Source organism: Glandiceps talaboti, chromosome 6 (genome assembly GCF_964340395.1).
Source record: "Glandiceps talaboti chromosome 6, keGlaTala1.1, whole genome shotgun sequence".
Taxonomy (NCBI): domain Eukaryota; kingdom Metazoa; phylum Hemichordata; class Enteropneusta; family Spengelidae; genus Glandiceps; species Glandiceps talaboti.
In genome coordinates this window covers 21,604,402-21,619,717 of record NC_135554.1, presented here as the reverse complement: position 1 = coordinate 21,619,717, position 15,316 = coordinate 21,604,402, and the positions used below count along the sequence as shown (strand labels likewise).

Sequence of the window (15,316 nt, the reverse complement as noted above, 5' to 3'; positions counted from 1 at the left end):
TAATAGTTACATTTGTACATAAACTGATTACTGAATCACATACTTTGCATAATACTTCAATTTGTGATTATTGCAATGCATGTCACATACGCAATCACAACAGCTTGCACCATTGCATTATCACTACTGCAATATTATATACAATGTCATTGTCAATGTCACAAAAGCTGTACTACACTTGAAGCAAGCTTTCAACGCAAGCACAGTCAAAGAGATAAAAATTGTGGCGTTATTAAACGATTGTTATTTACAATCAGATTGTGTTGCCATTTTGCATGGTATGTCATTTATCCTGGTATTGTACTGTGGTGTGTTTTTCTCTGTTTGTTTGTTTGTTTGTGTGTTTGTTTGTTTGTGTGTGTGTGTGTTAACATTTGCCATCCCATCCAACAAATTAACCCATTTGTTTGTACCCCCTGCATGCACAATAGACAAGGGCAAAGACAAACGTAAAGGAGCTAAGTCACGTAAGTTGCGGTCACATCAAACATGCTACCATGCTTTGTGTATATTGGATAAAAGTCATGATAAAATTCTTCGTCTCTGATTCTCATCTAACAATTTTGTGCGATTTTTAAACTTATGCTGATATAAGCCAACATACTTCTAAACTTCTACTAAAACTAAAACAAAACTAACAACAAACAAATTAAAAACTAAAACTGAATCTGAAATGTTTACACTACACACACTATCAATAATATCACCACCATGTCAGACTTTCTGGTAGCAATTTCAATCTTTGGTGTAGATTTTAATTGCTAGATCCCAAATTTTCAGAACAGAATTGTACCAAAAAAAAATACTGCCTATGTATATTATTAATTTTCTTGTATTCTGTAAAGGTATGCTGAAACTAGATAGTACATGAGCTTTGAATTCTTTGTGCCCTCTTACAAGTGTCAACTGTGATGGCACTGTTGCAGTGGGGTCAAAATGCTGTGATATCAGAGAGCAATTCTAAATATTCCAACTGACGGCACAAGTGCTAGCACATTCTTATAATCTTTAATAAGGGTTATCCTTTACTTTAAGAAACATTGGATTTGACAAAATACAGTACCGATGATAGCAGTGGACCCAGCCCTCTAGTGATATTCTTTAGATATTGTTTCAACCCCACCAAATAGTGTCCTCACATGGTGAAATAACAAACAAAAAGAGGGCACACTTACTCAAGCTCTGTATTGAACCAAAGACAGAAAGCTTTTCACAGTGGTTGCTATATCTATTTCATACTTATAGATGACACTTTAAACTATCTAAACCATACACTAACAGACTTCCTTTCAAGCAACATATTCTGGCTATTCAGTGCCTTTAAAGAAATTCTAACTCTTCTTTTAACGACGATAAAAATTGAAAGAACACAAAAAGAAAAAATTATATTAGATTTAAATTTGATAGAAGTGATGATACTATGTACTATCATGTCAATACACAGGTTCACCAAAGAGAGGAAAATCACAGTCTCCAAAGAGGGGCAAGTCTGGAAGGAAGTCAAAGACCCCAGAACCAGAACCAGAGCCAGAACCACAGGAACCAACTGGGCCTCCACCACCACAACCAGGCTCTGAGGATTGGGAGTATGTGGATGAAGCCATTGATCCTGTAAGTACATAACATGTGTGTCCTCTAATGATAGCCAAATTTTGTTGTGAGTCGATCAAAATGAGAAAAACTGGGATTTCTTGTGAATTACCACATAGTAAGAGATACGGGAACACTGTCTGGGTGAACAGTGAGTAAACTAACAACTGGTATTTCTGTTTTTCTAGGAAATGGCACACATATTGGCACCTCATTGGGAAACCGTGGAATCCACTTACGTCAACAGTAGTAAACATGTATTCCGATCAGTTCGCGATGAGCGTGAAAACATCTATCGCTATTTTCATAGAATTCGCCATGACTTTGCAGACTTTCTGAAAAGACCAGACATCAAACAGGAATTCGTAACCCAATGGCAGAAAGATTACAACGATATTCCAGATGATATGAGAGAAGACGAAGAAACCAAGGCAGAGTTACATACAAGGATTGATGTAAGTTTCAAAATATTAACAGTGTCAAGTTCACGAATGCTAATGAAATATTCCAGGTAATCTTATATCAACAATATTAGTTGTTTCAATGTTCACCTGTAATTGTTTTTCTTTTAGCAAATGATTACTTCTTAGATTTTATGTTGATACACATTTTATAATTCCAGGTCACTTCAAGTATTGTCCAACTTATCTTTATGAAAAAATATTCAGCCATGAACAGTTCTCAGAAATTGTCACATTTAGAAACTAGAAAGCATTTAAGCATAGCAATATTGACCAATTGAGGTCAGTCACAGTCTTAAAATTTTACCGGAAATTTTATATCTCTGAAATACTTTGAATGTCTATGTCCAAATCTTCCCTACTTGTTTTGTATAGCTGTCATATTATCAAAAGACTTGCATGAGTAATTTACACCTTGTGTATATTAGACTGGTAACATGAGAATGGAGAATGTAGAGAAGCTATTCTTGACATTATGTTGATTAGACTGTATGTCATGTCGCTCCACACTCACTGGCCTGCTCTGATAGGGGTTCACCAATGTGTGAGGGCGCCCCATCTCGGTATACCTTACAGACTATACGTTGAGGCCCAAACAAGCTCTGCTGGATATTATGTTGATATGACTCTATGTTTGTGTATGATATAGGACCTAAAAGAAAGACTCTGGGACATCTGTGATAGTCGGAAGATAGAGGCAGAGAATGAGAGGAAATCAGTGATGGAGGACGGATGGTTAGAAGATAGAATGGGTTTACTGACCAACCATTATGTTACCTTGATGCAGGTAGGTACTCTAGACTGATGTATAACAGATACGAGCTGTAATACAGAGGAAATACTGAATATGAAATAAATGAAAGATTTTGACTAGAGAGATTATTGTTTCACATTCACTTAGGTTCACTTTACATCTGTCTTTCAAGGTAGTAGATGGAACTCTAGAAAAAAAACTTGATATTGAAGGGATTGATGTTCGCAGCAAAGAGAAAATTTTTGATGTTATGGAATTTTTGTTAGTATTATCTATCACTGATCTAAATCTAATTTGTAAAATAATTTTTCAATGTTGACTAGTTCTTTGAGAAATTTGAACCCCTCTATGCTAAATTTTGACCCCATCATTCAAATATATTTTGTATATCATTTTGTGACACTATCTTTGCAGGCTGAAATAGATCGATATCAAGACACTTTACGTCTGCTAAGAGACTACTACAATGGCATGGAAGGCAAAATACCCGACGACATCAACGAGGAATACGTTAGAGTACCACTGATAGAACTACCAGAAACTACCAGACCGGAGACTCCAAAGAGTAATGTGAGTGAATCACCACCACCACAGACTCCATCACAGTTAATATCTACATCAGCTAAAGGAAAGAAGGGAAAAGATGATGATGGAAAAGATGATGAGGACCAGGATGCCGATAAGAGACCAAGGTAAAGATGATGATGACGACAACAAAGACAACGATTATGATGACGACAACAGCGGCGGTGACACTTCCGCTGATGACGACAACTGCAGCGACGAGTTTGGCAGTGACAACGACAATGATTTAACTTGAATGACTGTTGTCAGAATTTAATATTTGACATCCCTATCAATAAATTAAGACTTATCAGTAGAGAGTTGAACTGGCTGCTTCCAGTATAAATTACATTACAATGTAATTCTCACTCCCTGTATTTGACAAACAAACAGTGTTTGTATTCATTCACATATATATATATCATTTGATACCCTCTTACAGAATACCTCTTGTACCTCGTCGGCCTACATCCTCAGAAGGTTTCTTCCCACTTCAGGCTTCAGCTGGTAAGGGAGATAAAGGCAATAAAAGTCGTGCTAGCAAGAAGGACAAAGAAAAAGACAAGGGTGGAAGTGGTAATGTGGACGATAGCCAGGAAACACCTCAACCACCTAGTGATCCTGATGAAAGGGTAGGCAGACATACTAAGCCACACAGACACAGACACAGACACAGACACAGACACAGACACAAACACACACACACAGACAGACAGACACACACATAGATACACACACTCATACACAGACACATACACACACACGACATGCACACACACATATAGCACACATTCATGCACTCACAAAGGGATAGACATGCTGACATACATACATACATGCATACATACATACATACATACAGACAGACAGACATAATATATATACATGCACACGACACATACATGCAAACACATTCTAGCACACACATGCATGCATACACATATTCAAATATACATACTTAAAGACATACACATACATGCACACGTGATGCTTGAATGCACACAGACAGACAGACAGACAGACACACACACACACACACACACACACACACACACACACACACACACACACACACACACACACACACACACACACACACATAGCAGTATCAAAATGCATTGATTTTCAGTGTACTGAACCCCTCACTCATTGCACCAAAATACAGCTGTTACTCCCAGTTATTGAACCCATATTGATAAATTACTGAATCCCATCCATTTTCTCTACAGATTCTGTTTGAAGCCCATCAGTTTGCAGCATATAAAGTGTCAGAAATGGTGAGTAAAATATCTTGTTCTAATTTCTACAATGTGTTGGATTTTTTGGTGCCAACTAATAATTCTGATACTGCAATGGATTGACATGGCAAAATCTGAACACTAAAACAATCACTTCCTGATTTGGGAATCTTTAATCTTTTAGCACTTTCTGTATAACACAACTTGCTGCAGCTATCCAAAAAATTGACTCACTCTAAGGGAGAGAAGTTATCATACTATCAAAGCTTGTCAAAATACAATTATATTAAAGTGTGCTGAAATATTGTAAAACTTACCGACACTCTATAGCCATTTACCTGGCATTTCCAGTACCAAATTTATGAAAATTTGTGTGGATTTTACCATATTTGCACCTTTTCTGCTACCAAAGTTCTAAATCTTGGCTAGAAAAGCCAAATAAATATACAGAATGGAGTGTCCTGGATGGAAACTATATAAACATGAAAAACAAACATTCTTAGAATATATTAATTGTACAACATTTTAATCAGTGAATCATACATTTTGCAGTAATGATGAGAAAGTCAAACTAAAATGACTTTATAGGAGTATTATCTAATGGCCCTTCTAGAGCTGAGAGATCAGATCAGATTGATCATATTAATTTAGTCAATAAATTTTATTTCAAATTCTCAAATTCTCATCAAAACAACATTAGGAGTAGGAAGTACTTGAGATACAAGTTGAAATTTTGAAATATAGTTAAGATAGCATCTCTTAAAATATACTGTTTTTCAAAAGTACTGAAAACTATAGTTTGTAACAAAAATTTATATTTATCAAGACTATTTATCACTATGGTAACAATTTTGACAAGCTTAAAGGCTCAACATTTGATAACATCTCTATGTGCATTTGGCAGCAATTTGAAGGCAGAATACATTTAACAAACTCTGCAGTTCTAAACAGAATTCTATGTATTTCTATCCTGATATTGTTATAAAGTGTATTTTTTATCATTATTGCACTGTTTTACTTTTTTGTCTTTTCGTTACCTTTCCTTCCTTTTCTCTTTATTTCTCTCTCTATATTTCTGATAAATGCTTGCACATAATAGTCAAGTGGCTGCATACAAGCCTACATGGTAAGTGCATGAGTGTTTTACATCGTACAGGTTTTCAAATACTCTTCCCTGCTGTGACATCTGTTCTGATGACATAATCAGTTCGGGTTGAAAAAATTGGGAAATGACTTGATTGTTCCAATATGGGGTATGGATTTGCATAGCTAATATGATCATATGCATATTACTTGAGTACTACTAGATAAAATTGTACATAGCCAATGTGGTCATTTGCATATTTTTGTTAGTAATACTTCATAAAATTGAACAAAGCTAATGTGCCATTTGCATGTTTTGTGAGTACTTATTCAAGTACTTGATAAAATTGTGCTAATATGATCATTTGTATATTTGATAATTACTTTATGAAACTATGCATAGCCAATGTGATCATTTGCATATTTCACAAGTACTATTTGATGAATCCATGCATAGCTAATGCAATCAGTTGCATATCCCATGAGTTCTACTTGACTGATGTGATCATTTGCATATTTCTTAAATTTTATGACGATAAAGATGATATCAGTTTTTTAACACATTGATGATACTGAAATCACAGCAATCTGGGAAGTACTTGAAATCCTGTTGTGTTTGTGACAATTGTGTGTAGAAACACCCTAAACTAGTGCATGACTCACCCTGTTTTATTTGTGTAGCTACTGACCTCTAAACTTTGCATACTAAACAGATGATTTGCATATTTCTTTTAGAATTCTAGTTGTCAGATTTCCAGAAACATATTCCTACATCAATAGTCTTCTTTTCAGTATCTTTTTTTCCATAAATGTTTGTAGGAGATATTCTGTGATGCTAAAGGTTTCTCAAACTTTTCCTGTCCAAGAGAGTTCAGCAAACAACACAACATTTAGATATTCCTAGATAGCATATTTGAAAAAAAGGGTCATCAAATCTCTATCACATATTACATAGTATTTTTATATAAAGTTATTTTATCTCTTCATCTATTTATTAATTATTTATTAGTTTAAAGACAATACATTTATTGAATTTTATGAAACCATTTCTAAATTTATGTCTAAATGTTACAGACCAATGAGTTTATGGAGGTAAACTTTTTCCTTGTTGTCTTCAAATCTTAGAAATGCAAAACTAGAATTTTATATTTTTTGAATATAGAAATTGAATGACGGTGTGGTGTTCCCTATTATCCCCCTAGAAGTTAGATGAGTCACTATGTCACGTTTGTGTATTTATCCACAGGGTTTGAAATTAACAGTGATCTTTTATGCACTCAGTCAATTTTAGATTCAGAATTGGCAGATTAAGTAGCAAGAAGCTAGTACAAACTTATCTTGACATGAGCTATCAATCAACTTCATTGATGTAACTACACTCACAGTAGGGTGGTGTCTGTGATAGCAAGTTTTCTGCAAGTGTGGCACATTCAACCTTATTTGGTGTTTACACTGTCTTGATTTCATGGTGATTCTATCCACACAACTATAAGCTATCACTTACTTGTGGAATCTACCATATGCAATGACAATAGTTTCAGTTTGTGTCTCTTAGTTTTTTCAAACTCAGTTTGGAGTACTAATAAGACAGAGTTAGGCACAAATACAAGACAGCTTTCAAAACCTGCTAAATGTATTTACAATGCCAAAACAAATTTACCTGTATTGAAATTCACATGAAGAATATCTGCATTGTTTATGTTATTGACAAACAGATGGAAATGACATTTCTCCAACAAAGTAACTTAACTTCAGTTATCTATATAGTGTAATTATGATTTGATCTTTGACGTCACAAGTAGAAAATAAATTTTGGAATAAAATTACTTAAAGGAGAACACCACTCCAGAAAATACAGACATTTAAATGATTTTACATCATGTACAATTATTTGCAATTTCTGAGAAACCTCAAGTTGATCTTGTGCCTTCTTAGAAAGTATAGGGTATCTTTGCTATGGGCCAATGCATGATGGGAGTCAGTTGAATTATATTCATGGTTGCACCATGAATATTCATGACTCATGAGTGCTTACTCCTTTCAGTGTAAAACATCTCTCAAGATCAACTTGGTGTATCTTTAAAATCACAACTAATTGTAGGTGATGTAAAATCATGAAATGGCTCTCCAGAACCCATAGTGTATGAATCTGCCTTTTTTTTGTGAAGTGGTGTTCCCCTTTAATAATATTGCCAAACGCTACAGTTGCTGTAGCTTTATAACCGTAACATTTTAGATTTTCATGAAAAAATATAATATGGATTGAATAGGTGCAGTCACTGTTATATTTCATACTCTATATTTGTGTTAGCATGTTAGGGAATGAGTCATCAGATCTTTTAGAGTTCTTCCCCGCTCCATCACTCCCACTATTGAAAGAAGTAGAAAGTAGAAACTGAACTGTCTAGTTCTGACTGTAGACCATCAAACTATGTATGTGATGGTCCGCATGGAAAATATCCTGACTACTCGCTTGATCTGTGACTTCGCTACACGTGTTCTGTATCATGTAGTGAGTGAGTGTAGTGGCATCACAGATCAGTGTTGTAGACAGGCTATTCAGCAAATCAATCATGAATACAAATATAGGATGTGAACCATTTCGCAGTCCTTCAGTGTGTATTCATTGTCTAATTCATTCACTATATTAGCTTGCTGCTGAACAAGCTGCTAAGGATGCTGAGGAAGAAGCTGAAAGACAGAAAGAACTAGAGAAAGAAAAAGAGAAAGAGAAAGCTGCTGCAGCCGGCAAGAAAGGTGGGAAAAGAGGCAAGAGTCCACGAGGCAAAAGTCCAACCGGAAAGAGAGGTAAAAGTCCAGGTGGGGCTTCACCTAGAGCTAGATCTAAATCACCCAAATCACCCAAGAAAGGAAAGAGAGCACCATCAGCAGAACCAGCGCCTACTCCTCCACCAGGTAAGTGTAAATATATGACATTGAGTTGTGTAAATGTCTTAATCCAACTGGCTTTTATGAATGTTGTTGCACAGTAATACTTCACCACAACTAGGTTTTCCAAAAGTACGAGTACTAACTTTTAGACCCGCACCAATTGCAGTCAAATGATTGAAATATGGAGTAAGGAAGTGTAAACTATACTACAACAATATCACAACAAAACTTTTATTTTTGAATCATTTCATTTTCTAACTTTCAAAACTTTTGTATCAATATGTTATATTGCTTGGTTGTTTTTTTTACAGAGGAAAGTCCTGAAGAGAAAGCCAAGAAGGAACTGAAAGAAAAAATGAAACAAGAATACTTTGCTTCTATAACTGAAGAAGGTGAGTTGATGTGATCAGTTTAGACCCCTGTATTACTTACAACATCAAATCTTGTCTCTTTCTCCACTCTTGTCATACTTTATCAAGGATAAATGATAGGGAGTAAAATTTATTCAGAGTTCTTCAAATGTTTCATCAGTGTTTATATGCAAGATTGTAGTTGTAAATGTTTAAGACAGCTGTAAGTTTTACCAGATATCCTACCTTCCTGTTACTAGGTCTGCAAAATCTAGCAAAGTTTCCCAAACTCCTTTCCAAAATTCTGTCCAAAGGTATTGTTCATGTATGGGAAACTAGTAGATTTTACCAATTGTGTTACTAAGACAGCAAAATCTACTGTCCAGGACTTCGCCAAACATCTTGCCAAATTTTCTGCATAATGTTATGATTGACATGTGGACAATTTGTGCAAGTCTTGTCAGATTTCCCCATCTCTAAAAATAGTTTAAAAAAAATTGTAACAAACTTTTACATACCCATCAATCGTATCAGATCAGCTGAGTGCAATGAGAGCATTGAATCACAGACAAGGAATTGAATTAAATGGTGTAAACCATAATGATATGGGGCCATGTTTAGACAATAATATGCCAACAAATCTGTCATGAGAAAGTCAATAATGAATAGAAGTGTTGGCAGGGAGAATAACGTTTCAAAGCCACCACCCTCATCATGAAATGTTCTTTGAAAATATTTCAAGAAATCTCCAAACAAGTATTAGATATATGATGCACAGTGGCATTATCAGTAGTAATGGTACCACAACCCATACCAGAAGTGTCTTTTTTTAGGCACATGCTATTGGGTATTGTTGTTCTTTTATCTCATTACGTTACAGTGATAGCAATTGTTTATTTGTTTGACAGCATTGATATGATTGCTGTCTTGGTTGGTAAATTTCAAACTGCTATCATTACTGATAAAACTGCTGTCAAACTGATATTGTGTATATTATTGCTGTCTTGGTTGGTAAATTTCAAACTGCTATCATTACTGATAAAACTGCTATCAAACTGATATCATGTATATTATTGTTGTCTTGGTTGGTAAATTTCAAATTGCTATCTTGACTGATAAAACTGCTATCAAACTGATATCATGTATATTTTTTACAGAGAGTTCAGTGAAGACGCGTCTAGATTTGATCCGATTACACGGTATTCAAGTATTAGAAGAACTAAAGAACAAAGCAGAGGATGGATTTAAAGACATGGATGAGTGGTTAGGAGCAAGATTCAAAGGAGAAATTGAGAGGTATAGTGGCTTCTTAGCAGCAACTTGTACTGCAAATGTCTGTATTTTCAAAGTCTTTTGATAAAAAACACAAGAAATGCATGTCAATACATGATGCACTTTTATTGAAGTATTGTCACTTGTTAAAGTATGTATACTCATAGCTATCATCTTTGTCATTGCAGTATTGATGAACTGTGCGTCGTTGCACGTGAAGCTGTGGAAAGTAAACAGAAGATCAAGAATGAGGTTATCATTGAACAGAAAGATTTCATGATTGATCAGGTAGGTACAGTGTCAAATATTGACCATTGAACAGAAAGATGTCATCATTGATCACTGCATTCATTATTCAACCATGCGTTCAACGTTTGTCTAAAATGGGGTCGTCTAAAAAGTTGAACAGTCTAAAATGGGGTATTGGTTTTGGGTCAAAATTGGTCTAAAAATGGGGCCTTGGGTTAACAGCATTGGCCATACACTCCTGCCAGACCTGGCCAGTGGTACCCCCCCCCCCCCCACACACACACACACATTGATCATTGAACAGATAACTGTAGCTATCGAGTTCATTTACCTTAAATATAGTCATTCCTGTTGTATTATCTCTATCTATTCTAAGTATATTTGCTAGAGCAATAGAAGTCATCAAAATGCCTTTTCTTTCACAGAGCATTAGAGTGATTCGTACTCCTAGTCCACCACCCAGACCATCACCGGTAGAAGCTGTATTACCAGATGTCTTTACAGTGAGTCAGATGAAGATGTTGAGAAAACAATTCTTAAAGACAGCACCATCAGGATTTATATCTGACAAGGGTTTTATTGACACAATGTCTGATTTGACAGCATTGACGGTAAGTAAATCTTTTACCATATGCAAGCCAAGTTGAACCCATTCAAACAGAAAACACAGGATCTATATACCCTTGTAGTTTAACATCAGGACAATTCGTGTCTATTTCATTGTTGCTAAAGTGCTCTCAATATAAATCAGTTTGTTTCAAATCACCATTATTCCCCCAATTTTCCACAAATCAAGCTTACGTACGTGTAATTATATTATTCATGTCTGTTTAAGAATAGAATTTTTGATAATAGAAAAACAGCTGTCTGGAAGAGCTATAGAAAAAATTGGTCCAGAACAAAAGAATGATCATACATAATCCTACAGTCTCCACTGTTAAAGATAACACTAATGCAGGAATATGGTATTCAAACATCAGGTCAAATAAGTCCCATGGTTAATAATGACATTTCTGACTGCTTACCTTTGCTGTCACACATACTCTCAACATCATCTGAATTATTGATTATGTTACAGCATGGTATGGAATCACTTCCTGATATGTGGATGAATGCATCACCATCTCAGGTGAGTTCACATATACTTCACTAACAAGTCAGCCTTGGAGGGGAACTCTGGTCTACTCATTTTTAAAATGTTTCAGGTTTCTATCTTTAGAACTACCATTGTATGTCATCTGTGAAGTAAAACATAAAAAGTGGTTAATACACTGTTATTGCAGGATGATTGACTGTTTTGAAGAAAAAAATATTCAGCAATACATTAGTACAAAAACAGCATGATTATTTGACTATTTTACTTCTTCACTTTTTCAAGCAATTTTATTTGACTTTGTCCTTGTAATTAAAAAGAAATGTCCTGAGTGCCTATTCCCGTCAGTGTAAAACATCTCATCAATATTCATTGTTCAACCATGGAACCGATATATTCTGCTGACTCCCATGATGCATTAGCCCACAGTAATGATACCCTATAACGGCACAAAATCATTTTGATGTTTTCCAAAAATCACAAGTAATTGTATGGATGTAAAATTATGAAATGACTCTCCAGATCCCATAGTTTATGAAATGCGTTATTTCCTGGAGTGGCATTCCCCTTTAATAGCAGACCCTTACTGACTCACATCTCTATATAACAGTTTGCAAAATTCTACAACATTACTGATCGTAGACTACTGATCATAGACTGTTGTTTGTATGTTATATTTCAGTTGGAGCAGGTTGCAACACACTTGTCACCAGACTCAGAGTATATTGACTATAGAAGGTTTCTACTGCAATGTACACATCCATGGCCTCAACCAACACAGGGACAGTTACTAGAAATGCAGGAGAGATTCAAGGCAGTGGACACACTTGGTACTGGCAAAGTTACCAGAGAACAGTTTGAACAAGTGAGTAGTAAAATACTAAATTTCACATATTTTTATACAAAATACATACTTTTGTTTAAATCCCTGGAATTGAATTCAACCCCAAATTAAAAGAATTTTTGTATTTTTTCAAAATGTAGAAAAATAACTATGTTTCACATCAAATGTACTTTCCAGTAGTTGTGATATTTATAACTGAGAAATAACAGCTATGGTTTGCAAGAATGAGATATACATTGAAGTTTTTGTTATAATTGAAAACTCTATGTGCTATTATTTATCACAATATTTGACATGTTTCGAATTGAATTGAATGATATTTATTATATGAAATTACAAAATTAAGATTAACATCACAAATTAAAGCAATATATTGAAATAAAAAATTTAATCTGATTCAGTTGAACAAGAGTCAAAAAATAGCTATTATTGCATCTGACCCTAGAAACAATAAGTAATAGTTCATTGCGTGGATGAAAAGTACAGTTGAAACAAAAATATAGCTCAACTCTTTAGTTTTCAACAATGTATGATTGTTAACACTCGAGTCATAGTAAAGGTCTGTTGTGTGGTATTGTTGTTGTTGTTGTTGTTGTTGTTGTTGTTGTTGTTGTTGTTGTTGTTGTTGTTGTTGAACTTAAAAGGTAGCTGAGTTGACTGAGGTCAATCTTCCCTGGGGCCCTGTGACAAACAAAGACAGAAGAGACATATACAATACAAGAGAGACAAATATTATGACATTGAATGCAAGCCATATGATATTTTGTGTTGATTTGATATACAGGTTGAGTTATGGTATGGACCAGATTCACATCCACCATCACCTCAAGACAGATCAGAACCCTATCCCTTTGATAGAACTGGTAATGTACAAAAATTGCTCTTTGATATCTTTGCTGATGTGGATTCTGAACCACCAATGCTGGACTATGTAGATATGGTGAGTTGTCAACTACCAGTCATTAGTGTGGCTTTAGGTATGTTAGCAATTGAATCCTGGATTGTTAATGTTTATCATGGTGTACATAAATTACATGATTAAATCATGATTTCATGAAGTGAATCATAATTCAAATGATGTACATAAATCACATGATTAAATCATGATTTCATGAAGTGAATCATAATTCAAATGATGTATATAAATCACATGATTAAATCATGATTTCATGAAGTGAATCATAATTCAAATGATGTACATAAATCACATGATGAAATAATGATTTCATGAAGTGAATCATTATGACTCATAATTCAAATGATGTCATAAATCACATGATCTAATCACAGTGTCACAAATCTAACCATTGGAAGATCATGATATTAAAATCAAATGATTGGGAGGGTCTGTTAAATTTGCATATATTCCCAAACCCTGTGCCATAATTTTGGTGGGGAACTCTGGTTCAAAATCTAGGAATCCTTAAGAAAAAAAGACTGAATAATTATGAAATGATAAGAAAGATGTTATGTTAACTAACTTTATTTGTCTATCTTGTCTACAGCTATTATACTATGCCATTGATCCAGACTACCAGGTTGGTTTCTACAGAGCTCTAAGTGTGACTGCTAACACCCATATGCCAAGACCTAGGAAGGACGACCCTGAACTAGACGAGTCACAGAAAGAAAAATTAGAACTGATGAAAGAGGTGAGGGAACAATACACCATGTATTAGTTACTCTCTGTCTTATCAGAGTTTATATAACTTTCTGTTTCAATAAATGAATACTTGACAATAATCGAGATGATTTGAGGACAGGTAACTTTCATTCCATCAAAAGGCACATAGAATTGACAACAGGGCTTGGTACCCATCTTTCTGTGTTTAGGGAGCATTCCACAGCAAACATGAAATGTTCTGTATGACAGATGTTCATTCATTCATTCATTTATTGCCAATTTAAATGTAGATTTGTTATGCATTCATGCCAAACTTTATAGACTGTCTGTGGTCCAGTGGGTGTGTGTTATATTTTGCTTTCATGCAACCACAATGTCAGATGTAGATTTATTATGGGCCCATGTCAAAGTTCTGACTCTGGCAGTTGTGTGTCATCATCCATGTTCTAATATATATTCATGTTAGGTGTAGAATCATTTTTGATATAAAGTGAATGAATCACAATGACAAAACTGTTCAATGTAGGTTGAGTGTCTATAACATTTCCTGTCACCTCTGGTAGCAAATGTAAAATATATGGAAATATATGGTTAAAGACATTGTATACTAAAGGAGTCAGATTTAGTAGATTTATTTGCATGTATGATGACATGAAAATACCATATTGAGCCGTGTTGGCGCCCTCACGCGGGCAAGGTATGGTAATGAGCATGTCTCTATTACAACTTGTTTACTTATTTCTGTGACAGGTGGTTGATGCTATGGGAGGAGAAGAAATTGATATGAAACTACCAGTGGATGATGGTCCATCACATCCTTCTGATGAAGATATCCCTGATTCTGCTACTAGTGCTAAAGTACCATTAGATGCCTTGGATAGGGTAAGACTCTATAACTAGGATGACTTCACATAGTAATACATAGACTTAAGATAAACAAAATATAAATGTACTTACATAGATGTGTTGCAACTAAATAAGATTTTGTATTTTCAAAGTACAAACAAAAGTGGTGTGATTATGGTTGATACACAAGCCAACTAGATAAAATAAGTAATTCCGAAGTTCTTCCCTCCTTCCAGTTGAGATTTAGGAACTGATATATTTTGAGTAAATCAATTATCTTCCAGTGTCAAGACTAGATCGGACATAATGATCCAACTATAGTCATGAAATAGCTGGAGGTGTTGAACAAACTAATATTATAGCATAACAATATTTAATTGACAGTTGTAGGAGGAAAAATATTTGTGTCTTTAAATAATATCGACGACGAGTCTATTGTTTTAAATGTCTGTTTTC

General features: G+C 34.8%; 1 protein-coding gene across 3 annotated transcripts in view; it reads left to right on the top strand.

Annotated features, from left to right (window-relative positions):
* LOC144436183 (sperm flagellar protein 2-like) overlaps positions 1–15,316 on the top strand; it is a 37,374-nt gene that overhangs the window by 20,892 nt on the left and 1,166 nt on the right. For all 3 annotated transcript variants that reach the window (XM_078124903.1, XM_078124902.1, XM_078124901.1), the window contains 16 exons: positions 1,445–1,611; positions 1,779–2,045; positions 2,701–2,838; positions 3,220–3,497; positions 3,812–4,001; positions 4,599–4,646; positions 8,342–8,606; positions 8,894–8,974; positions 10,090–10,228; positions 10,393–10,492; positions 10,879–11,064; positions 11,532–11,582; positions 12,229–12,411; positions 13,175–13,330; positions 13,896–14,042; positions 14,765–14,896. In XM_078124903.1, coding sequence (XP_077981029.1) covers positions 1,445–1,611; positions 1,779–2,045; positions 2,701–2,838; positions 3,220–3,497; positions 3,812–4,001; positions 4,599–4,646; positions 8,342–8,606; positions 8,894–8,974; positions 10,090–10,228; positions 10,393–10,492; positions 10,879–11,064; positions 11,532–11,582; positions 12,229–12,411; positions 13,175–13,330; positions 13,896–14,042; positions 14,765–14,896 — 2,528 coding nt within the window. The remainder of the gene's footprint in view (positions 1–1,444; positions 1,612–1,778; positions 2,046–2,700; positions 2,839–3,219; positions 3,498–3,811; positions 4,002–4,598; positions 4,647–8,341; positions 8,607–8,893; positions 8,975–10,089; positions 10,229–10,392; positions 10,493–10,878; positions 11,065–11,531; positions 11,583–12,228; positions 12,412–13,174; positions 13,331–13,895; positions 14,043–14,764; positions 14,897–15,316) is intronic.